This window comes from Hemitrygon akajei, chromosome 24 (assembly GCF_048418815.1).
Source record: "Hemitrygon akajei chromosome 24, sHemAka1.3, whole genome shotgun sequence".
Lineage (NCBI taxonomy): Eukaryota > Metazoa > Chordata > Chondrichthyes > Myliobatiformes > Dasyatidae > Hemitrygon > Hemitrygon akajei.
Window position 1 is genome coordinate 19,309,050 of NC_133147.1, and position 27,114 is coordinate 19,336,163.

At 45.3% G+C, this 27,114-nt stretch overlaps 1 protein-coding gene across 2 annotated transcripts in view; it reads right to left on the reverse strand.

Annotated features, from left to right (window-relative positions):
- LOC140715929 (uncharacterized) overlaps positions 1-27,114 on the reverse strand; it is a 288,549-nt gene that overhangs the window by 14,074 nt on the left and 247,361 nt on the right. For both annotated transcript variants that reach the window (XM_073028484.1, XM_073028483.1), the window contains exons 2-3: positions 15,398-15,509; positions 178-668 (exon numbers count right to left, since the gene is read on the reverse strand). In XM_073028484.1, coding sequence (XP_072884585.1) covers positions 178-668; positions 15,398-15,509 — 603 coding nt within the window. The remainder of the gene's footprint in view (positions 1-177; positions 669-15,397; positions 15,510-27,114) is intronic.

Below are 27,114 nucleotides of genomic sequence, written 5' to 3' on the forward strand. Positions count from 1 at the left end.
TATGATTGATACGCTTATTTTGCACTGTATTAATCTTCACTTTGTTGTTGGGTTTTTTGTTTGTAGTTGGTCTGTAGAAATGCATAAAAAATCAATTAAAAATTCAACAAATACTATGATGTATGTCAGTGACAATAGACCTGATTCTGATATTAAGAAGACGTCGGCAACACTTACCTCTGTGATGTAAGGAGTGGACAGGATGGTTTTACTCGTGCCTGCCGTGAAGCTTTCTAAAGTTGCTCTATCCGTCTGCGGGTCAGGCGTGGAAATGGGTCTGGCAACGTCTCCCAGGCTGGTCGTACTCTGCTTGGTTGTGGCCGTTATCACCGTGGTGGCCAGCGGGACGACAGCGACGGTGCTGCTGCGGGCAGTCGGAGCCTGGACGGTGGAGGTCGTGGCCGCGCCCGTGCTCGCCGTGGTCGCCCGCGGGGTCGTGGCGGAGGCGGGCACTGTGGCGGGGGCCGGCGCCGCTGTGGCGGCCTGCTGGGTGGCGGGGGCGGCGGAGGTGGGGGCCGGCGCTCGGGTGCCGCTGCCGCTCGTCAAGGTGGTGCTCCTGAAGGTGAAGGCGAAGGGCTGGACCGAGCTGAAGGCAGAGGTGGAGGGCGTGACTGTCACCGCCCTGGTCACACCCGTGGTGAGCCTCAGCTCACTTTCGAAGTCGGGGTCTGAAAAGGAATACGAACACCCAGGTAAGTCCAGTCCAAAAATACTGCGCTATGACAGCACACAACTGACAAGGGAGCGCTGCTGGACCTGTAGGTGAGAGGAGGAACATTTGAAGGGAAAGTTAAAAAGTTTAAAAAGTCCAGGTCAAGTTTATGCACAGGTGGAATGATAGTATTGTTGGCACACAGCATCCAATACGCAACGTTCACAAGATAAAAATAACTAAATTATACAAGAAAAAACCAGAATTATAACAAAATTCACCATTCTAACCAATTTTTACAGGAGCTTCATCGCGAATATCCTGACCAGCTGTATCGCCGTCTGGTACGGGAAATGCATGGCGTTTGACGCAAGACACTACCGGCAATTGGAAAGAGCGCTGTGAGGATCATCGGGGTCTCTCCTGCGCCCATCCGGGGTATTTATCAGGCGCGCTGAGTACGCAGGGCCCTTACCGTGGTCAATGATCCCTCCCATCCATTTCACAATCTCTTCAGGTCCCGACCATCAAAAAGGAGGTAACATACCATCAGGACAAGAAATGTTAGGATGGCAAACGGTTTCTTCACCCAGGCGGTAGGACTACTGAAAGCCCTCCCTCCACCCATGTCTCATTACATATGAAACACCGGCAGCGTTACACTGTTTACATTTTAACTTGTGTCGTAAATGCACCTCATGCTAAAAGTCAACCTTCTGGAATATATTTTATTATTTGTTGATTTATTTGTGGTAATATTACTTTATGTGTTGTGTGTGCGTTATATGTGCTGTGTGGTGCACCTTTACTCCCCTGCGGGACCTTGTCAAATGCATCGCCAAAGTCCATGCAGACAACATCCACTACCTTGCCTTCATCAACTTTCCTGGTAACTGTTTTGAAAAACTCTGCAAAACTGGTTAGACATGACCTACCAGGGACTCAAGGCTACGTAGACTAACCTGAATCCATCCCCATGCATCTAAATACTGATATATCCAGTCCGTTAGAATGGTGGAATAAGAGTAAACCTGAACGTGAATTTGTAGGGCAACGTGACACAGAGTTCTTGTACTGAGGGAGTGATTCAGATTGTGCAGCTTGGTTTAAGAACCAAATGGTTGAAGGGAAGTAGTTATTCTTGAACCTGGTGGTGTGGGGCTTCAGGCTTCCGTACCTCAAGCCCGACGGCAGCTGTGAGAAGATGGCGTGGCTGGGAGCTGAGTGGGTCAAGTTTTTCTTTTCCAAACATAGAGTGCAGGGTGCCTGGACTGGGATGCCAGGGCTGGAGCTGGAAGCGGTGATGTTGGAGGGGCCTTTGGACAGGCACACGGGTGTGATCTCGATCTTTCAGTCGACCTCCTTATGGTCCTTGTTGTCTACCTGGGCTAGACTTTCACTGTCCTCTACATTCTGTTCTCTTTCCCTTTCAGCCCTACCTCGATGTACCTACGTATGGAACCATCTATCTGGATGGCACACAAAACACAAACTTTTCAGAGTATCTTTGTTGGTCGTGGCCATAAGAACATAAGAAACAGGAGCAGGAGTCGGCCATCTGGCCCATCGAGCCTGCTCCACCATTCAGTAAGATCATGGCAGATCTGACCATGGACTCATCTCCACCGACCTGCCTTTTCCCCATAACCCTTAATTCCCCAACTATGCAAAAACCTATTCAACCTTGTCTTAAATATATTTACTGAGGTAGCCTCCACTGCTTCATTGGGTAGAGAATTCCACAGATTCACCAGCCTCTGGGAAAAGCAATTCCTCCTCATCTCCATCCTAAATCTACTCCCCCGAATCCTGAGACTATGTTCCCTGGTTCTAGACTCATCTACCAGTGGAATCAACTTTCCTGCCTCTTTCTTATCTACCCTTTCACGATGTTTCTATAAGATCTCCTCTTATTCTTCTGAATTCCAGCAAGTACAGTCCCAGGCGACTCAATCTTTCCTCATAGTCTAACCCCCGTCATCTCTGGAATCAACATGGTGAACCTCCTCTGCATTGCCTCCAAAGCCAGTATATCCTTCCTCAAGTATAGAGACCAGAACTTCACACAGTGCTCCAGGTGTGGCCTCACCAGTACCCTGTACAGTTGCAGCATAACCTCCCTCTCTTAGATTCAATCCCTCTAGCAATAACATTCCATTTGCCCTCTTGATAGCCTGCTACACCTTCTATATATGTAAAAACCTCTATAGATGTACCATGGAGAGCATTCTGACAGGCTGCATCACTGTCTGGTATGGGGGGGTGGGGGGCTACTGCACAGGACCAAAAGAAGCTGCAGAAGGTTGTAAATCTAGTCAGTTCCATCTTGGGTACTAGCCTACAAAGTACCCAGGACATCTTTAAGGAGCGGTGTCTCAGAAAGGCAGCATCCATTATTAAGGACCTCCAGCACCCAGGACATGCCCTTTTCTCACTGTTACCATCAGGACGGAGGTACAGAAGCCTGAAGGCACACACTCAGCGATTCAGGAACAGCTTCTTCACCTCCGCCATCCAAACCCTAAATGGACTTTGAACCCTTGAACACTAACTCACTTTTTAAATATATATTATCTGCTTTTTGCATGATTTTAATCTATTGGATATACGTATACTGTAATTGATTTACTTATTTATTTATTATTATTTTTTCTTCTATATTATCAAATGCATTGAACTGCTGCTGCTGGGTTAAATTTCATGACACATGCTGGTGATAATAAACCGGATTCTGATTCTGACCTGCAAACCGACCTTTACTGATTCGACGATGGGTGTTGTGTCCTAGCTGTCTACGTTGTGGATACGCAAGCCGGGGCAGTACAGTGCGGAGAGCAAGCTGATGCCCATGCAGCAGACTCCCCTCTCCACTAAAGAATCTAGAGGAATGGCAGAGACCGATATAGTCTGGCACCAGCAGCGTCACGGGAGTTGCCAGTCAACACTGAACTCAACGTAGGACCACCTCAGGGACTCCAGTTCCGGATTTTTCCCTCGGGGTTCACTCCCAAAGCCTTCCCCATGAGTGAGTATAGTCGCAAGGGAGAGGAAGTTTGAGATCAGAGTTTTTCTTCTCCTAGATGAGTTAACCACAGCTAACGAGCTTCATCTGGCCAGATGTTTCTTGGTACGTGTGACAGTAATAAACCAGTTCCACAAGGGGAATGCATGGAAATGAATAATCAGGAACAAGAGAAAGTCTGCAGATGCTGGAAACACGCACAAAATGCTAGAGGAACTCAGCAGGCCAAGTGGCATCTACGGGAAAAGTGTATAGTCAACATTTCAGGCCGAGACCCTTCAGCAGGACCAGAGAAATAAAGGTGAGGAGTAGATTTAAAAGGTGGGGGGAGGAGACAGAGATGCACAAGGTGAAAGTTGAAACTGGGAGGGGGAAGGGTGAAGTAAAGAGCTGGGAGGTAGACTGGTGAAAGAGATACGGGGCTGGAGAAGGGGGAATCTAATAGGAGAGGACCAGAGGGAGGCGATGGGTGGGCAAGGAGATCAGAATCAAAATCAGATTTAATATCATCAGCACATGTTGTGAAATTTGTTAACTTTATGGCAGTAGTACCGTGCAATACATGACAATTAAACATAGAGGAAAAAACTGAATTACAGGAAGTATATATATTAAGTAAAGTTAAAATAAACAGTGCAAAAATTAGAAATAAAAAGTAGTGAGGTAGTGTTCATGGGTTTAATGTCCATTCGGAAATCGGACAGCAGAGGAGAAGAAGCTGTTCCTGAATCGTTGAGTGTGTGTCTTCAGGCTCCTGTACTTCCTCCCTGAGGGTAACAATGAGAAGAGGGCATGTCCTGGGTGATGAGGGTCCTTAATGATGGATGCTGTCTTCCTATGGCACTGCTCCTTGAAGATGTCTTGGATACTGTGGAGGCTCGTACCCATGATGGAGCTGACTAACTTTACAAGTTTCTGCGACTTACTTCAATCTTGTGTAGTAACCCCCCCCCCCAATACCAGACGGTGACACAGCCAGTCAGAATGCTCCCCACGCTACACTTATAAAAGTTTTCGAGTATTTTAATTGACAAACACAAACTTCTCAAATGCCTAATGAAATAAAGCCACTGTCTTGTCTTCTTTATAGTTACATCAACATATTTCGTCCAGGATAGGCCTTCAGAGATATTGACACCCAGGAACTTGAAGCTGCTCACTCTCTGCACTTCTGATCCCTCTGTGAGGACTGGTGGGTCTTCCCTCATCTTGCTCTCCGTGAAATCCACGATCAGCTTAGTTCTTGCTGACGTTGAGTGCAAGGTTGTTGCTGTGACACCACTCCACCAGTTGGCATGTCTCACTCCTGTACACCCTTTCATCCCCATCTGAAATTCTGCCAACAATGGTTGTATGCCTAGCCTCCGCTCGCCAACCGTTCCATCACAGAAGCACAAATGATCTCGCAGATTAGGGAGCTGGTCTTGATTCTCAGTACTAAGTTATATTTTACAAGTGGCTCAGTTCTGACAAGTTGGATAGGGCACTTTCCCAAGGCCAGGTGCAGGAAATTAAATTTGGCAGTTTCTGGAGGGGCACTTTAACACTCAAGCATTTTATGGGAGAGTGGGCTGAGTGTTAAAGCTGATTTATACTTCTGCGTAGCAGCCTACGCCATAGCCTTCGTAAGTGGCCTGCGCCGTTGTGAGCATTTACACCTGTGCGTTGGTGTGTCTGCATCGCTCTGCAATTCACCGCCAAAACGCTAGTTGGCGGTGGGGTTTCTACGCCACTGTGTAGTGTTTCTTCGTGTACTTCAAACAATGGCGACTGAGCGCATCATATTAGAGTTGAAGCTAATAAATGTTGAACAAGGGTTACTTTTATTGAAATTACTGCAACGCAGAAAAGAGAGAAGACGTCGGAGGAGATGGTGTGTAAGACCATTGAACGGATTGAGGCAGAAGGAGGGTGAATTTTCTGTGCCACTGAGAGACACGGACGAGGAAATGCATTTCAAATATTTTCGGATGTCGGCAGGTAGATTTGACGATTTGGTTCATCATCTCCAACCATTTATTTCGCATCAGTGTACGTACAGTATGCCTATAGACAGGAGGAAACAGGAGGAGACAGCTTGTAACACTGTGTGTCAGACAGAGTGGTCAGCAGCACTGGGGCTCCACAGGGGACTGTCCTGTCTCCCTTTCTCTTCACCATCTACACCTCGGACTTCAACCACAACACAGAGTCTTGCCATCTTCAGAAGTTTTCTGATGACTCTGCCATAGTTGGATGCATCAGCAAGGGAGATGAGGTTGAGTACAGGGCTACGGTGGGAAACTTTGTCACATGGTGCGAGCAGAATCATCTGCAGCTTAATGCGAAAAAGACTAAGGAGCTGGTGGTGGACCTGAGGAGGGCTAAGGCACAGGGGTCAGTGTGGACATGGTGGAGGATTACAAATACCTGGGGATATGAATTGACAATAAACTGGACTGGTCAAAGAACACTGAGGCTGTCTACAAGAAGGGTCAGAGCCATCTCCATTTCCTGAGGAGACTGAGGTCCTTTAACATCTGCCGGACGATGATGAGGATGTTCTACGAGTCTGTGGTGGCCAGTGCTATCATGTTTGCTGTTGTGTGCTGGGGCAGCAGGCTGAGGGTGGCAGACACCAACAGAATCAACAAACTCATTCGTAAGGCCAGTGATGTTGTGGGGGTGGAACTGGACTCTCTGACAGTGGTGTCTGAAAAGAGGATGCTGTCCAAGTTGCATGCCATCTTGGACAATGACTCCCATCCACTCCATAATGTACTGGTTAGGCACAGGAGTACATTCAGCCAGAGACTCATTCCACCGAGATGTAACACTGAGCGTCATAGGAAGTCATTCCTGCCTGTGGCCATCAAACTTTACAACTCCTCCCTTGGAGTGTCAGACACCCTGAGCCAATAGGCTGGTCCTGGACTTATTTCCACTTGGCATGATTAACTTATTATTTATGGTTTTATATTGCTATATTTCTTCACTAGTCTTGGTGTGGCTGTAACGAAACCCAATTTCCCTCGGGATCAATAAAGTAGGACTGTCTGTCTGAAATGCGATGCTACCAAGCGGACCAATCACAATTGTTGCTGTCTGCATCGCTGCGATGCGCAGTTACATTTTTGGAGAGGTGCACATCAGGCTATGGCGTAGGGTAGGGCATAGGGTACAGCGTAGGTTACGCGGCTACGCCGTACCTACGGCATTCATTTGACACAGAAGTAGAAATCAGCCTTTACTGTGGAACGGGCACCTTTGCCCTTCCCTTCAGAGCCAATCGCTAAATCAGGTCTGATATAAACTATTATTTGGCATTGATGTTGGCGCCTTTGGGAATGGAGGGAAGGTCACGGAGAGGGGGAGGGAGGGAAAGCAGGTGGGGCAGGCCTTCAGCAGGTTTCACCTTCAGCAGATTACACAAATGTCGATGGCGACGGGAGAAAAACATGGACTCTCACAGGACGGTAGCTGACACTGCAAATTACAAGATGTTCTAAGAACAGCAGGAGGCATCACTGCAAGAACAACGTGTTCCTGCAAACAGAACAGCAAGCAAAAGCATGGTTCATCATAAATAATGGAGAAGGGAACCAGACACACGAGCACTTCTGGAAAGTAAGGGAAAGTGTTATTAAATTGGAAGTCAGTTTTGGAATGTGGGCCAAGCCTGGAGATCCAGACCAGGGACAATTACACTGCCAAAGGATAGATTAACCTTTCACCAATGAAAACTCAAAATGTAAAATAAAGCTCATTATAGAACAATTGCAACTTGGAGCTAAGGACCTCGTTAAAGAGAAATTGCTCCTCTATATAATCTACTCTTCGTAGGTCAATTGGGTATACACACAAGATGACACTGAGTTTGAAGACTAAGCCTGTGGTGATATTTTTGCAAAGGTGTCAGAACGGCTGTTGAGAAACAGGTTTTACAGACAGTCTGTAAATGACATCAGCCAGCCACTGCCCCCCTCACATCCCGGCACCATAACAAATACCAGTGAAAGACTCCTCAGACGCTTGGATATTTCAGATTACATGCACAGCTCATTCAATTCAATCAGATTGTTCATAATGTGCTACAAACAAGAAACCTCTTGCCGTATGAACACTGAAACCATAATGATGCTCTCCTCTTCCTGTCAGTTAGATAGACAGATAGATAGATAGATAGATAGATAGATGGACAGATAGATAGATAAACAGATAAACAGATAGACAGATAGATAAACAGATAGACAGACAGACAGATAGATAGATAGATAGATAGATAGATAAACAGATAGACAGATAAACAGATAGATAAACAGATAGACAGACAGACAGACAGATAGATAGATAGATAGATAGATAGATAGATAAACAGATACACAGATAAACAGATAGATAAACAGATAGACAGACAGACAGATAGATAGATAGATAAACAGATAGATAGACAGATAGATAGACAGACAGACAGACAGACAGACAGACAGACAGACAGACAGACAGACAGATATATAGATAAACAGATTTATAGATAGACAGATAGATAAATAGATTGACAGATAGACAGACACAGAGATAGACAGATAGAAAAACAGATAGATAGATAGATAGATAGATAGATAGATAGATAGATAGATAGATAGATAGATAGATAAATAGATAGATAGATAGATAGGTAGATAGATAGACAGACACATAGAGATAGACAGACACAGAGATAGACAGATAGAAAAACAGATAGATAGATAGATAGATAGATAGATAGATAAATAGATAGATAGATAGATAGATAGGTAGATAGATAGACAGACAGACAGATAGATAGACAGAGAGATAGACAGATAAACAGATAGATAGACAGATAAACAGACAGACAGACAGATAGATAGATAGATAGATAGATAGATAGATAGATAGATAGATAGATAGATAGATAGATAGATAGATAGATAGATGGACAGATAGATAGATAAACAGATAGACAGAGACAGATAGATAGATAGATAAACATAGACAGGCAGATAGATAGATAGATAGATAGATAGATAGATAGATAGATAGATAGACAGACAGACAGACAGACAGACAGATAGATAGACAGACAGATAGACAGAAAGATAGACAGATAGATAGATAAACAGATAGACAGATAAACAGATTTATAGATAGATAGATAAATAGATTGACAGATAGACAGACACATAGAGATAGACAGATAGAAAAACAGATAGATAGATAGATAGATAGACAGAGAGATAGACAGACAGATAGATAGATAAACAGATAGATAGACAAACAGATTTATAGATAGACAGATAGATAGATAAATAGATTGACAGATAGACAGACACATAGAGATAGACAGATAGAAAAACAGATAGATAGATAGACCATCCAGCCCAAGATCTTAAGGCACAAACTAACGGAGATGGGAGTAGACTCTCACATGGTGGATTGGATAGTGGACTACTTGACAGATAGACCTCAGTATGTGCGGTTGGGAGACTGTAGGTCTGACACGGTGGTCAGCAGCACAGGAGCGCCGCAGGGAACCGTACTCTCTCCGGTCCTGTTCACCCTGTACACATCAGACTTCCAATATAACTCAGAGTCCTGCCATGTGTAGAAGTTCGCTGATGACACGGCCATAGTGGGGTGTGTCAGGAATGGACAGGAGGAGGAGTATAGGAAACTGATACAGGACTTTGTGATATGGTGCAACTCAAACTACCTGCGTCTCAATATCACCAAGACCAAGGAGATGGTGGTGGACTTTAGGAGATCTAGGCCTCATATGGAGCCAGTGATCATTAATGGAGAATGTGTGGAGCAGGTTAAGACCTACAAGTATCTGGGAGTACAGTTAGACGAGAAGCTAGACTGGACTGCCAACACAGATGCCTTGTGCAGGAAGGCACAGAGTCGAATGTACTTCCTAAGAAGGTTGGCGTCATTCAATGTCTGTAGTGAGATGCTGAAGATGTTCTATAGGTCAGTTGTGGAGAGTGCCCTCTTCTTTGTGGTGGCCTGTTGGGGAGGAAGCATTAAGAAGAGGGACGCCTCATGTCTTAATAAGCTGGTAAGGAAGGCGGGCTCTGTCATGGGCAAAGTACTGGAGAGTTTAACATCGGTAGCTGAGCGAAGGGCGCTGAGTAGGCTACGGTCAATTATGGATAACTCTGAACATCCTCTACATAGCACCATCCAGAGACAGAGAAGCAGTTTCAGCGACAGGTTACTATCGATGCAATGCTCCTCAGACAGGATGAAGAGGTCAATACTCCCCAATGCCATTAGGCTTTACAATTCTACCGCCAGGACTTAAGAACTTTTTAAAGCTATTATTAATGCTTTTTGAGATGGTGATTTAGATGCATATCATATCTTTTTTACTGAGTTAAGTGTTGTATGTAATTAGTTTTGCTACAACAAGTGTATGGGACATTGGAAAAAAAGTTGAATTTCCCCATGGGGATGAATAAAGTATCTATCTATCTATCTATCTATCTATCAGATAGATAGATAGATAGATAGATAGATAGATAGATAGATAGATACATAGATAGATAAATAGATTGACAGATAGACAGACACAGAGATAGACAGATAGAAAAACAGATAGATAGATAAATAGATACATACATGGATATAGATAGAGAGATAGCTAGATTGATAGATAGATAGATACTTTATTGATCCCAAAGGGAATTACACACAGATTACACAAAGTTAACCAACAGATAGAATATTGAAGACACAGACAGCTGAGCAATGAAATGGAAATCTTAACCAGGCTTTCGTTCATTACGTGGCATGTCGTATTACATCATCATCATGCATTATGTCATATGATGTCGGCGATCATGGTCTTTCCATGACCATGATTGTTCTTGGCAAATTTTTCCACAGAAGTGATTTGCCATTGCCTTCTTCTGGGCAGTGCCTTTACAAGACGGGTGACCCCAGCCATTATCAATACTTTTCAGAGATTGTCTACCTGGAGTCTGTGGTCGCATAACCAGAAAGTGCGATATGCACCGGCTGCTCATTCGATCATCCACCACCTGCTCCCATGGTTTCACATAACCTTGATTGGGAAGGGGAGGGGGAGTTGCTAGGAATGTGCTACGCCTTGCCCAAGGGTGACCCACCAGCTAGTGGAGGTAAGGAGAGCCTTACATCTCCTTTGGTAGAGACGTATCTCCACCCCAATTCCTTCTTAACTGCACACACTGATAAATGATTCACATACATAAAGAGAAAGAACTCCCATTTCTAAAACACTGTTCATGACTTCCACACTTCTAGTTATTGAAGACTAGTTTAACAGGTTAAACATCCAAATTGGTGTGGTTTTTCATTGATTCTGTTATGGTTATTATTCTATTACGGAATTACTGAGTATGCCCACAAGAAAATGAATCTCAGTGTTGTACATGGTGACATATATATACTTTGATAATAAATTTACTTCAAACATTGAACTTTAATGTATGATATGTACCCAGCAAACTCCCACAAACTGCTACGTGAGAGGATTGCGACAAACCATTTTTCGAGCACTTTTAATTGAGAGTTGTATATTGGACTGAGGATGATTCATTCACTTGCTCTGATTTAAATCATATGAGCGTGTTTCTTCCAAGAAATGGGACCTCTTACAGCCTGGCACTCCTTCAGCGCTGCTCGGGATTGGAAGCACAGATTTTGAGGCTCTGGGATCTGGAGCGGGCCTCAAAAGTTCCACTGGGGTACTGGAACTCCGAGCACTGTCCATTCGAAAGTGTGCCAAGTGCCTGGAGATCGATGCAAAAGAGTTAAGTGTGAACGTTGGCACGGATGAGGGTCTTTTGTCATGGGTGAAAGGCTGTAGAATCTGGGCTTGTTCTACTTGGACCAGAGAATGTTGAGAAGGAGATCAGAACCAAACTTGCGTTGGCGTGGTGAAGGAGAGGTGAACACAACAGGTTCTGCAGTTGCTGGAAATCTAAAGTAACACACACTCACACACAGAATGCTGGAGGAACTCAGCAGGTCAGGCGGCATCTATGGAGAGGAATAAACTGTCAACATTTCGGGGTGAGACCCTTCGTCAGGACTACGGTTCCCAGTGGTAGAACACAGATTTAAGTCAATGGGTAACAGAATCAGGAGGGAGACCTGATTGGCAGAACAGGGTATGAAGTACATTTTTTTTGTCCGCATCGGGCAGAAACTTTGTCGTTTCTTTAGTACTTTTGTCTGTTCTTTACGAGGCTGGGTTGCCAGCTTGACACTCAACCCAGCACAGATGGAAAGCGTGCAAGGAGCCGGCCAGCTTCGAACCCACGACCTCTCGCCTCGAAGCTCATTGTGGACGCCATCACACCACCGGCTGGATGAAGTACGTGCTACCCAAACTGTAACTCCAAACAAAAAGGGAAAGACAATCAAATCCAAGATAAGTGCCTGAAAAGAAAAAAAATCCAGTGGATTGGCATTTGGCCCCACTTCAACCCACGTAACTACGGGATTAATTAAGCATCAATGACAGCTTTAGCAGTTGGCCAAGTAGGGCAGGATGGTGCCAGTGGCCAAAACTATCAGAGAAGTTTGGGGCGGGCTCTCTTCACTGCACTGCCAGCGACTCTGATGCCACCTAGTCCACACCACTGGACTCCCAAGATACATCAGGCCAGTAAGGTTGGCTTTGCCCTTCTGGTCAGAAGTATGGGATTGGGGAACATGGAAGTGGGAAGTGCATCAGCAGGGTTCAGGCACAATGTTTTGGGAAAAGACAAGGAAGGGTATTGTGCTCACGTGGAGTAACAATCAACCTGCTGGAGGAGCTCTGTGGATTGAGCACGATCTGTGCGAGGGGAAGGAGTCATCAAGGTTTGGGGTCCAAAGCTCCTGATGCAGGACTTCAACCTGAAATGCCAATTTCTTTCCCCATAGATGCTGCTCGGCCTGCTGAGTTCCTTCAGCAGATTGCTTCTTGTTCTAGATTCCGGACTCTGCAGTCTCTTGTGCCTCGATTGCGCTACAGGCATTCCTCATTACAAAGTCAACGGGGCCAATTTCGACTCAGAGTTGCCTCAATTTCATTTCCAAGAGCTAAATACTGCAGGGGCTGAGGATCTGTAATAAAAAGAGGGAAGTTCTAGAAATACTCAACAGTTGGACAGCGTCTATGCAGAGGAAACCAATCTACATCTCAATCAATGACATTTTATCAGAAAAGGTATGCGGAACAAGAACGAGATGTGACCAGCTCTGATGAGCCAAAAACTTTCACTTGGCATTTCTCTCCACAGATGCTGGCTAATCTGCTGAGTCTTTATTTCACTTCCTGAGTTTTTGTCCAATTTCATTCACATTAATAATGGAAAGGTTAATTATGAAAATTATACAAAGGTACTCAGTTGAGAGAGAAATTCATCTTTGGTTACTGGTGTTAAACAAGTGTGCAAACACTAGATATATACACCAGTGCTCATTCACCCACAATGACTTAGGTGTGTATAACTAGCAAGCGACACACGAATGTCCATTGTTATCAACTTACAAACAAATTTTTTCTCCTTAGTGAGATGTCAGGGCAGGCAGGTGGCTGATGTTCCCTCTTTCCCATTCCTCATTCTGGTCGCCCTTCACAAACAAGAGAAAATTTGCAGATGCTGGAAATCCAAGCAACACACACAAAAGTGCTGGTGGAATGCAGCAGGCCAGGCAGCATCTATGGAAGTGAATAAACAGTCGACGTTTTGGGCCGAGACCCTTCAGAAGGACTGCTGAAGGGTCTCGGCCCAAAGCGTCGCCTGTACTTTCACCCATAGGTGCTGCCTGGCCTGCCGAGTTCCTCCAGCGTTTTGTTTGTGTTGTTTGGTTACCCCTTCTTTTTCCTTCACCTGCTCATCTGAACAGAGGAGCAGTTTTGGTAATAGACAAAGACAACTGCACTACTCCAAAGAGCGCTATCCGAGGGCATTCTTAGCCTCGGCCATTAGGCTTTATAATGAGTCAACCTATAGCCAGGGAAGTGATGACCCCCTCTTGCTAGAGTGTTTGAGGTAACTTATTTTTTAATCTTTCTTACTTCTCTTCTAATATTTCTATATTTGTATATCTGTGCATGTGTAATGCTACTGTGACACTGCAGTTTCCTTTGGGTTCAATAAAGCAACTATCTATCTATCACCTCCCCCTGGTGCCCCTCCTCCTTCCTTCCTTCTATGGTCCACTGCCCTCACCAATCAGATTCCTTCTTCATCCCTTTACCTCTTCCACCTATCACCTCCCATCTTCTTTCTTCGCCCCACCTCTCCCACCCACCCACCTTCCCTCTTACTGTGGTGTCGCCTATCACCTGCCAGCTTGCATTCCTTCCCCCGCCCCCCCCGTCTTCTTATTCTGGCTCCTTTCTCCCTCCTTTCCAGTCCCGACGAAGGGTCTCGGCCTGCAACGTCGACCGTTTATTCCATTTCACAGACACTGCTTGACTTGCATTTGGTGTGTGTTGCTCGAGATTTCCAGCATCTGCAGAGTCTCTTGTGGGCTGATGTTTTTACTATTCCCAGCCGGGCTAACTGTGAAAGGATGTTCTTCACCCAAAAACACTTCCACTGGCTCTCCAATATTCTAAATCTCCTTAATTTACTCACCAAAGTCATGAATGTAATGAAAATTACACCAATATTATAATATTAAATTCTACGTTCCTGAAATAACATTTTTGGTCAGAGTTCATGCATTCCTGTCCTATTTTGTTATTCTTAGCACCATCTCCCCAGTAACCTGGGAAAGGAAGGTGGGTGAAGGGGTAGGTGTGGATGATGGGGTTGTACAATGACTATTATCAACATGACTATCCAATAATCTCTGGTAGGAGATCCTCTGGGGGCTGCTAGAAGGGAGGGTGGAAGACTAAAGACTGAGACTGGCATTCAACAAATGAAAATGCTTTCAATGAAGAACAAAGTGGGGGACTGCACCTGAGAGCAAGGAATGACCTGAAGTTTGTACGATTTAGTTGCCGGGCCAGATTGAATAGGTCAGGGTGTCATCCGCACAGACAGCACCCAATGTCAGAATCGAACCCAAATCTCCGGAGCTGAAGCTCAGCTTAACACACGCAAAATACTGGAGGAACTCAGTAGGACAGGCAGAATCTATGGAAAGAACTAAACAGTGAACATGTCAGACCAAGACCCTTCACTACAGGTCACCCTTCATTGGCGCTTAGCAATTAGCGCGACTCTATTACAGCTCAGGGCATTGGAGTTCAGAGTTCATTCCCAGCACCCTCTGTAAGGAGTCTGAACTTCATAGAGTCATAGAAAAGTACAGCCCAGAAACAGGCCCTTCAGCCCATCTAGTCCGTGCCAAGCCATTTAAACTGCCTACGCCCATCACCTGCGCGGGTGCCCGAGTCCAAAGACGTACCGGGTGGGTGAATTGGTCATTGTAAATTGTCCCGTGATTAGCTTAGGGTTAAATCAATGCCATTGGGGTTTGCTGGGATGGTGCTGCTCAAAGGACCAGTAAATCAAAAAATAAATAAGATAAACAGATCGGGAACAAGAGCAAAAGTTTCAATGATCAATACAATTCAACAGAGGGAATGCCATTTGTAATCAACATGTGTTTGCTTATTGGTTTTCCAAGGCACGTTAGATCACTTTGAGTTGTTTCTTATTAGAAATGGTAATCGATATTCTACAGATTCATTATGGAGAACACGCTAAACAGTTGCAACTTACATCCCGAACCCCCGGAGCCAGAGTAAAATCCTTCATCTTCGTCATCCGACCCTGATCCTTCCAGATCGGTTAACGTTGCGAGGTCCTGGGTCTGTCTCGATGTGCGATACATCTGAAATCCAAGAGAGAAGTCACAGGATTTAACACTTGCATTTGCTTGGCTCCTATTTCACAGCACGGGGAAATGTGGCAGGAAAGATGGGGGAGAGGGCTAATTTGTTGCGGAAGCCAGAAATACTCCATCACACTGTTAGCATAAGTGACCACCCCTTCCCCTTCCCCCACCCCCATGATTTTAATCCCTTATATTAACGGAGTAACAAACGAGGAAGTGGTGCGAAAAGCTGGACAGAGAAGAGAGCTGATATCATCAGTCAGAAATGGCCACTGGGACTTCTGGGACATGTGCTGAGGAAATCCCAAACCTCTTACAGTAACCGGAAAAATTGGTGGAAGGGAATATCGACAGTGCATGACATTTGTGAGTAACATCAAAGGATGGACAGGCAGAAGTTTTGGACTTTTCAACTTCTCAGATGGAAGACCATGATCGCCCATATCATATGACATAGCATGCAATGATGATGATGATGATATTAATACGATCTTAGATATGTCAAACAGAAAGATTGAATGCTAAGGATATACACTCTTTGGCCCCTTTATCAGGTACACCTGTACATCTGCTGTTAATGTAAATATCTAAATCAGCCAATCGTGTGACAGCAACTCAACATGGGAAAGCATGCAGACATGGTCAGGAGTTTCAGTTTTTCAGAATGGGGAAGAAATGTGATCTAAAGTGGCATTGACTGTGGAATGATTGCTGGTGCCAGATTGGGTGGTTTGAGTATTTCAGAAACTTCCGATCTCCTGGGATTTTCACACTCAACAGTCTCTAGACTTTATAGAGAATGGTGAGAAAAGCATAAAAAACAGTAGGTGAGTGGTAGTTTGTGTAAATGAGAGAGGGCAGAGGAGAATAACCAGACTAGTTCAAATGACAGTAACTCCACATTACAACAGCGGAGTGCAGAAGAGCATCTCTGAAGACACGACCTGCACGGACAAGCAGCAGCAGAAGACCATGAACGTACACTCGATGGCCATTGTAGTAGGTACAGGAGGTATCTAATAAAATAACCACTAAGTGTAGATTGAGCTACAACTAAACTAAAAGTGAATTCAGTTGCAGAGGGAGATTTCACCTAAGGTGAAAATATAATTGGACCACTTTGTGTCAAACATTCAAAATCACTGAATGCAGGCTGAGACACCAATTTTCTGTCTTCGATTGCCTGTATGTGGTTGAACCCGATACCCGGCAGCGTATCAGTTAGCTATTGCAGCTCAGACCATTTGGGAGTTTGGTGTTCAATCTGAGTGATAACAAGAGCCCTGGCTGGGCGCCCAATTATTGTTCTTCAAAGCTTGGCACTAACTTACCATGTTGTTACCAAGCTCATTTTACACATTTCTGGCAGTGCACAAGGAAAGCAAAAAAAAGTTCAACTGAATCTGCCATGTAATTTTGGACAAAGCCCTGGAGCTATTTCCAGTAACAGCCTAGTAACCATCCATATCCCTGTTGTCGCCATCATCATTATGTGCCATGTCATATGACATCATCATTATGTGCCGTGTTGTATGATGTGGGCGATTATGGTCTCATGACCATGACTGACTTCGGCAAATTTTTTTTCTGCAGAAGTGGTCTGCCATTGCCTTCTTCTGGGCAGTGTCGTTACAAAATGGGTGACCCGGGCCATTATCGATACTCTTCAGAGATTTTCTGCCTGGTGTCAGTGGTCACATAACCAGGACTTGAAATTTGCACCAGCTGCTCATACGACCATCCGCCACCTGTTCCCGTGGCTTCACGTGACCCTGATCGGGGGGCTAAGCAGGTGCTACCCCTTGCCCAAGAGTGGCCTGCAGGCTAGCGGAGGGAAGGAGCGTTTACACCTCCTTTGGTGGAGACGTACCTCCACCCCGCCAACTGAGTCGTGTTGCACACTTCCTAATATTCCCTGTTTTGATACTGCAATACCATTAAAGGAACTTCCCATGGTCCAGGGAAACAGGCATAAAATGCCAGAGGAGCTCATCAGGTCAGGCAGCATCTCTCAATAGCGTTCCTCCATCATCTTGTGTGTGTTTTTCTGGATTTCCAGCAACCTCAGAATCTCCTGTGTTTATCATAGACTTCCCAGATCCATGTTGTGGGCAGTCAAGGGCTCTGACGAAGCCAGTTTTGCCTGCCCCTCTTGCAGCGTCCCTGGACAAGAAGCACGTGGTCTCTATGGGTGCAGGGGAGATTTCCAAGAACAGAAGGCCCCTCAGGGTCTCGAATGTGTCATAGATGGTGATATCGTATTTGAATTTGGGACTGTAAATAATTTATGAAGATCTGATTCAGTGTTTTGCTGGTGAATAAACTTCATAAGACAAAAGAGTTGACAGTTACACACACAAACTTGACGTGTCAGGCAATATCTATGGAAGGGAATAAACATTTGGGCCGAGACCTTTTATCTGGACTGGAAAGGAAAGGGCAAGAAGCCACATTAAGAAGGTTGGGGGGGGGGGTGGGGGTGTGAGGGAAGGAGTTAGGTAAAGCAGGGTGAGGGGGAACGTAGGTGGGTGGGGAAGGGGAAGGAAGTAATCTGGGAGATGCAAGGTGGTATGAAGGTAAAGGGCAGAAGAGGAAGGAATGTCTGGTGGTTGAAATGAACTGTCGCTTGAACGGAACATAACATAACACATTTTACCCTCCATACCATTACAGTTTAGAATGAGACAACACACACAAAACGCTGGAGGAACTCAGCAGGCCAGGCAGCATCTATGGAAGTGAATAAACAGTCGAAGTTCCCTTCACCTCACTGAGAGTGAGATGCCTCCGAGTAATTAGCATTGTGATTGACAATCGTCTGGCCAAAGTATATCTGGCAGACTCCAGGAAAGTGGCGCCCCGGTCTTTTTCTCATTTTATAAGAGGGTTAAATCCAATTTCATGACGCCTGTGGGGCAGGTTGACACTGTTGAAGGCTGAATTAGTTCACAGAATGCAAAAAAGGGGAGCAGGTGGGCTTTCTGACAGCTTCCTTTGCATGTGGGCAACATTCCACGGGAATTGCTCATTATCCCATAATTGTCCAATAAAATAGCAGATGGTCAGTGGGCCGGCACGTTGGCCCTCTATACGCTATTAGACTGCCTGAAGGTCCTTAATGTGCGACTGGCCAGTCAATTATTGCTAAATAAAAATGGCTTTTGATTGCTTCTCTAAAACACATAACACCCCTACTTCTGGGACCATTGCCAGTGGCTTGAAATCCTTTGTAATAAAATTGTTCCCTTCTAATGCTTTGAGGCAGTCATAATGAAGACTTCAGTTCAGGCAATGGGATAGGATTGAATCTTTGTAGGATCACCATCTCCACAATGTGACAAAATATACAATGAATTTAACTTCCCAGGAACAAAACTCCCCCCATTCCCCACTCTGACGTTTTACTTCTTCTCACCTGCCTATTAGTTCCCTCTGGTGCCCCTCCTCCTTCCCTTTCTCCTCTCCTATTGGATTCCTTCTTCTCCAGCCCTTGACCTTTCCCACCCGCCTGGCTTCACCCATCACCCTTCAGTTATCCTCCTTCCCCTCCCCGCCCCCCACATTTTTATCCAGGCACCTTCCGCCCCCCCCCCCCCCCCCCCCACCCTTGCCTTCCTTCTCGGTTCTGAAGAAGAGACTGGCCCAGAAACGTTGACTGTTTACCCTTTTCCACGGGTGCTGCCTGGCCCGCCGAGCTCCCCCAGCATTTTGTCTGTGCTGCTTCAGGCCTGCGGCATCTGCAGATTTATCCCTCGCTTGTGCCAGGATAAACTTTCAAACTAAAAAGAGATCCTTGACCCAGAATAAGGAATTCTGCTATTGTCATTTACTAAAGCACCCCCACCGTCTTCTGACAGTTCAACATATTTACAGATTTATCAGGAGAGCTGCATATGTTTGGCCCTTAGCGTTGTCAATGATCATTGTCATCCATCAAAAAATCTCCTTGACCCCCCACCCCAACGCCCACACCATCAGGCAGGAGGAACCATACCATTAGAGCAAGAACTATTATGATGGGGAACAGCTTGTTCCCCCAAGGCCGTGAGACTACTGAACTCCCTGTCACCACCCGAGTCTCATCATGCACAAAGCGCCAGAAGCGTTATTCCTCTTGCTTTTTAACTTGCATGCGTACTCTGATAATAAATTTACTTTAAACTTTAACTTTGTCGCAAAAGTACCTTATTATTTGGTAATTTACTAGTGGTAATATTACAGCTGTGTTACGTGAATGAGTTATATGTACTGTGTCATGTACCTTTGTCCAATGGAACATTGTTTCGTTTGGCCGTATACAGTTGACAGGCAATAAACTTGAAAGCCCTACAGGGTGGATACCGGTCTCGCTTACTTCTGGAGGCATTGAGATTGACATCAGTCTAGACCAGGGGTTCCCGAACATTATAATGCCATGGACCGCTACCATTAACAGAGGGGACCTTCCGCCCCTGGTCTAGACAAATTCCCCGGTAACTGTGCCCAACATTGGGATGAATACCATCGTAGACTAATCTCTCAATCATCAGGATGAACAACAATGTAGACAAGTTCTCAAGACAATGGACGTCAGTAGTTACTGCCTGTTGCACTGGCGTTTGGGGCAGCAATGAATGTCCCCCATCTCTATCGGTCCTGCCGAAGGGTTTTGCCGACTGTACTTTTTCCCACAGATGCTACCTGGCCTGCTGAGTTCCTCCAGCATTTTGTGTGTGTTGCTTGGATTTCCAGAGTCTGCGGATTTTCTCCTGCTTCTGTCTGTCCTTGGCCATCTCCTCCACTGTGCCCCAGGTGCGATTTAGGTCTGCCTCTACGGTTTGGCACCAAGTTGTCTTCGGTCTCCCAAGTCTCCTTCAGGGGTCCAACGGAGTGCTGTCTTGGTGATGGAGTTGGCCTTTCTTCTCATCACGTGCCCAACCCATCTCCAACGTTTCCTGGTGATGTTTGCGACCACGTAGACAAGTTCTCAAGACCATGGATGGGTATCTGACTCATCTATTAAACACCTCCACTCCCATGATTAGCATCTGCACTATTATTGGTTATTAGGGCATCTGCCTGTCTAGACTACTGTACTCAGACACTGAGTCAAGCTTACAAATCTACTTTCAGTGGGCCGGAGTCTTTTCAACAAGGAGAATCAACTCGGTTTACTGAATCATTTGTTTTTATGAAGCTTAAGTAGAAATAAATAAGAGGTGAGCAAACATCCAAATAAAGTTACAGAGTAAGGACAGCGTGTTCTGACCTAGGATGAAGCAGGAATGCACAGCTGGGTAACACAGCCAACACTCCATCACTGACTCATAATGTTTATGTTAAAACTTAAAACGCACTTTCTTTCCCACAGACTGGGAGCGCAGTAAAGTTGTTCCCTGTAACCCACTGCCTTAAATCACTCAGAAGGCAAAAAAATAGATATGTTGTACAGAGAGCTTAGGCAATGTTACTTAAATCCCATTAGGCATTAGCAAAATTCCCTTCAGATGTACGTTAAGTACTGGCTGGGTCAAAACTGTGTCTGTGGCTTGCAATATATAGTTGAAGGATATCATATAATTAAAATAGGCTGCAACAGAATAAAGAGACAGCATTGTCAGGAATTTATTCTTTTTTTGCCAGATGGCTCTGCATGTAATCTACTGTAAATGTGACTCAAATTTCCAGTCAAGGGAGCCAGCAAACACTGATAGGATATGTTTTCATTCCATCTCTTCTAATTACCCTGATGGCAGGGGTGGTGCAGAGGGGGAGGGGTGTCTAGAACACACAGTTCTAAAATGTCGGAATGCATATGGGCCATCGTGCAAAATCCACAAGGTCCGAGCCCATGCTCTTCCGCAGAGTCCTGCGACTTTTCTTTTCAAATACTAACCTGAAAACCATTTCAGAGATTCCCTTTGAATCTTCCAGAGCTCTACACACTTTGCAACGTTCAAAGTGGATTTACTATCGAAGTAAAACAGAGACACCGCTTTCTCCCTTGTTGGGGAGAGAGCCTGTGGTGTGTCGAATACCGGGTGAACGAGTAAGGTCTGTCTTTGCTGTTGCGTTGCTGCACGCTCGAGTGCTCGGCGGCGGGTGCCGATTTTTTTTTGCTGGTGGGGGAGGGGGATCGTTGCTTGCTGCCGCTTACACACGGGAGGGAGGGGAGCTGGGGGGGTCTTTGGGGTTCAAACATTTAACTGTCATTCATTCTTTGGGGGGCACTCCTCTGTTTTTCGTGGATGGTTGTGAAGAAAAAGCATTTCAGGATGTATATTGTATATATTTCTCTGACATTAAATGTACCTTTGAAACCTCGGAGTACATATATGTCACCATATACCACCCTGAGATTCATTTTCTTGCTCGCCTTCACAGTAACTACAAGAAATACAATAGACTTAGTGAAAGACTGCACCCAACAATACGGAGAAAAATACAATGTGCAAACGCTGATAGGACATCAAACTGTGCAAATACAAAAAAAGTAATAATAATAAATAAATAAGCAATAAATATTGAGAATAGAGATGACGCATTCTTGGAAATGAGTAATTTGGTTGTGGGAACAGTTCAATGATGGGGCAAGTGATGTTGAGTGAAGTTTTCCCTTCTGGTTCAAGAGCCTGATGGTTGAGGGGTAATAACTGTTCCTGAACCTGGTGATGTGGGTCCTGAGGCTCCTGTAACTTCTCCCTGATGGCAGCAGTGAGAAGAGAGCGTGGCCTGGATGGTGGGTGTCCTGGATGGACGCTGCTTTCCTGCAACAGCGTTTCCGCGTAGATGTGCTCAACGGTGGGGAGGGCTTTACCCGTGATGAACCGGGACGTATCCACTACTTCTTGCAGGAATTTCCATTGGTGCTTCCATACCAGGCTGTGATGCAGCCAGTCAATTCTCTCTCCACTGCACACCTATAGAAGTTTGTCAAAGTTTTAGATGCCATGCTGAATCTCCGCAGACTCCTAAGGAAGTAGAGACACTGTTGTGCTTTCTTCGTGATTGCGCTTATGTGCTGGGCCCAGGACAGGTCTGCTGAAATGATAACTCTGAAGAGCCTATATCTGCTGACCCTCTCCACTTCTGATCCCACAATGAGGGACTGGCTCGTGGACCTCCGGTTTCCTCCTGACGTTAAGAATCAGCTTGCTGACATTGAGCAAGAGGTTGTCGTCATGGCACCACTCAGCCAGATTTTCAATCTCTCTCCGATATGCTGATCCTGTCATCACCTTTGACTGGACCAACTACAGCTATTCTCTGCTCTGCTAATCCTGCTAATTAATCTTAAACTGTGATCTTTGGTCAGTCAGTGGTCCTCCTGGAAGTGGAAAAGCTATCTTCTTTTCTGTTCGATCAGAGCTCCTGATTATTTTGAATACCTTTTCTCATTGGCTTTTCTGCCTTGTGGAATGTGCCCCTATGGTGAGTTTTCATCGGATTCATCAGCCTTCCACTCATCTCATCTCAAGTGTGCTGTGGCCCTTGAACACTCGAGATTTGTGTTCAAGTTCATGGCCATCCAATTCACACACAAAAAAAAGCAGCCAAGGCTGGAAACACACACAAGATGCTGGAGGAACTCAGCATCTATAGAGGAGGATAAACAGTCAACATTTCGGGCACAGACCCTTCGGGACTGGAAAGGAAGGGGGCAGAAGCCAATATAAGAAGATGGAACACAAGATGGCAGGTGATAGATGAAGCCAAGAAGGGGAGAAGGTGGGTGGATGGGGGAAGGGAGGTTGAAGTGAAAAGCTAGGAGGTGAAAGGTGGATAAGGGTAAAGGACTGAAGAAGAAAGAATCTGATAGGACAGGAGATTGGACAATGGGAGAATGGGAAGGATTAGGAGCACAAAAGGGAGATGATGAGAAGGTTAAGAGAGGAGTCAGAATGGGGAATGGAAAAAGAAAGGAGAGAGGTTTGAAAGTAATGGACATTAGAAAAATCAATGTTCATGCTGTCAGGTTTGAGGCTACCCAGATGGAATGAGGTGTTGCTCCTCCAACTTGAGTATGGCCTCATCATGGCAGTAGGAGAACTTGCGGACTGACATATCAGAATTCCAATGGGAACTAGAAATGGGACTTTCCTCCTCATCTACTGTGGTTCTGAAGGTCAAATACAATGCTCCAACTTGAGATCAGCACAGACAGAGAGTCATTGTTTACATCATTGTCATCATCATCATTATGTGCCATGTCATATGACATCATCATTATGTGCCATGTCATACGACATGGGCGATCATGGTCTCTCCATGACAATGATTATTCTGGCAAATTTCTCCACAGAAGTGATTTGCCATTGCCTTCTTCTGGGCAACGACTTTACAAGATGGGTGACCCCAGCCATTATCGATACTCTTCAGAGATTGTCGTCAGTGGTCGCATAACCAGAACTTGTGATATGCACCGGCTGCTCATATGACCATCCACCACCTGCTCCCCGGTCATGTGATCCTGATCTGGGGGCTAAGCTGGTGCTACACCTTGCCCAAGAGTGACCTGCAGGCCGGTGGAGGGAAGGAGCACCTTACATCTCCTTTGGTAGAGACGTATCTCCAACCCGCCACCCAATGTTTACATAGATGAACCAGTGCAACAGTTACACTTATTTAGGTTCCTTACTACCTGTAGATCTGGTGTCAATGACAGCAGTGGGATGTGAAATATCTGACTTTACTTTCACAATGTCTTTTTGTTAAATGCCCAGCTCTTCCACTCACAAGTCCACACACCTCCTTTGCCTCCTTACAGATGTGCGAGAGGAGTCACTGGCATTCACCGCAAGCGGACTGAATGAAAATGCTTGAAGCAAACCTCGAAAGGCTGATTGGCTTGGGATAAACGAGAGCTACGCTCTGCAGACGACCGGGAACTTGATCCCGGCGTTCACTCACAGAGGAGACGGTCCAAGGATTTTTCAAGATGTTCAGAATGTTTCCATCACAACTGGAATTTGAGCTTGGGTGCATTTCAATATTCTGCAGGAAATCATCCAGAACTCTTGCTGGATTTCCTTTTTAGGTCGTTTCTCTTCATCAGGTTCCCTGCCTGCACCGAGTTCGAATAAGGAGGATAGATGTGCATTTCCAGAATGCCATTCCTGATCTCCAGGCATCCAGAAATGGTTTAGAGCCAACTAAGTACCTTCACAGTACAGCTGCTGTTGTAGCAGGGGTACAGCAGGCAATTTACAGAGAACAAGCTCTCTCACAGCGCTGAAGGAATGGCCTGATATCCTGTTGACTGAGAGAAATACCGGCCAGAGCACTAGGGGTAAGACTTAAAAATAGTGAAAACAGATCTTTTACATCCAGTTAAGAACATTAGAGAGCCTGCAGATTAGCAAATGATCCAACAGGGAGCTCCCCTGAGAGGCGAACACTCCCTCAGTACCACACTGGGGCATCAAGCTGGGTAATGCGGTGTTTCTCTTCTGCGAGACCATAAGGCTATAAGACATAGGAGCAGAATTAGGCCATTCGGCCCATTGAGTCTGCTTCGCTATTTCATCATGGCTGATCCATTTCCCTCTCAACCCCGTTCTCCTGCCCTCTCCCCATAAACTTTCACTTATCAAGACTTATCAAGAACCTACCAACCTCTGCCTTAAACGCACCCACTTAACTGGCCTCCGCAGCCAATCCCACAGACTCACCACCCTCTGGCTGAAGAAATTCCTCCTCATCTCCGTTCTAAATGGACATTCCTCTATTCTGAGCCTGTGCCCTCAGGTCCTAGACTCCCTCACCAAAGGAAACATCCTCTTCACATCCACTCTATCTGTGCTTTACAGCATTTGAGAGGCTCCAACAAGATTCCCCCCCCCCCCATTCTTCTAAACTCTAGCAAGCACAGGCCCAGAGCCTTCATATATGATTGCCCTGACATTCCTGGAATCGTCCTCGTGACCCTCCTGCGAACACTCTTCAACGTAAGCACATCCTTTCTTAAATGAGAGACCCAAAACTGCTCTCAATACTCCAAGTGAAACCTCACCAGTGCTTTCCAAAGCTTCAGCATCACATCCTTGCTTTTATATTCCACGCTTGATCGGACAAACTTATGACTCAGGAGCTAAGGGAGCACTTAACAGAGCAACAAGGAAGCTAAGCCAAGTTTCCAACTATCATTTTGGGCGAGCACAGAAGATCCCACTGCTTTATTTGGAATAAAAGTCGGCAAGTTTTCTCTTCACCGTGACCTGATCAATACTCATCACTCCATCGACGTCTCTAAAGCAGGTTTATGGTTCAACCACATCTACGTTATAGTCTAACCATGTTGATGTCACGGCCAAGAAAGGTCTCCGGCATCTGCACTTCCTCAAGAAGAAATTTGGCATGTTCCTGTTGAAACTTACCGATTTTTATTGATGCACCACAGAAAACATTCTGTCTGGATCTATAATGGGCCTGTCCATGACTACAGGAAACTCCAAAGTTGTGTACACAGCCCAGCGCTTCACAGGAACCTGCCTCCCCTCCATGGACTCAGTCTACACTTCTCGCTGGCTCGGTAAAACAGCCAACGTAATCAAGTACCTCACCCTGGTCATTTTCTCTTCTCCCCTCTCCCACCAGGTATAGTGGCATAGCGGTTAGCACCACAGTTTACAGTACAGGTGACCCGGGTTCAATTCCCGTCACTGCCTGTAAGGAGTTGGTAGTATCGGTACCTAAGTTGGTAGTCTGTGACCGCGTGTGTTTCCCACAGTCCAACCGTAGGTTAATTGGTCATTACAAATTGACCCATGATTAGGGTTAAATCAGGGACTGCTGGCCCAGAAGAGCCAACTCCACACTCTACCTCAATCAAAGACACAAAAGCCTTAGAAGTCCGTTCCACCAGACTCAAGGACAGCTTCCATCCCATTGATATCAGACTCAAGAGATCAGACTGTGAGTCTTTCCACCTGGCAATGATTTTCCATTTTATCGTTCACCTGCACTGGAATTTGCTCGGTAGCTTTCAAGACCTAATTATGCATTTTTATTGTTTTACCTTATTCCAGCTCAATGGACTGTGTAATGATCTGATTGGTATAAATGGAATTCAGGCCGAGCTTTTCACTGTACCTTGATACATATGGCAACACTAAAACAATGCAAATTATGCCTTTTATATCCACACTGAGCTGTGTTTTCTATATTATTAGACACAGTGCACATCAACGCACAGTACTTCAAGATTTACTGAGGTTCTGACAGGCACCACAGCAACACTAATGCTTTCCTCCTTTATTTCCAGCCATATTTTAATTTCCTTTCATATTATCTAAATACTGCCAGAATAGAATGTGAGAATAATCCACAACATCCCAAGGAATCGCAGACAAGGAATAAATTATCTTCAGCAAGAGGAAAGGGCAATAATCAAGCTGCTACGTCTCGGGGTAGACCATTCTAAACTCCCCACAAAACCGCAACCCTCCAGCACTTAAATTGGCACGACTTAACTAAGCTGTTAAAAATTTCAAATATATGACTTACACCAAGTCCGGATAATTATTTGGATAACCTCGAAAACAAACTGGCTTTCTCATTGAGAAGGCTGGGAATATTACAAGAGCTGTGGCTATTTAAGTTACTTCAGGTTTAGATCTTTTAA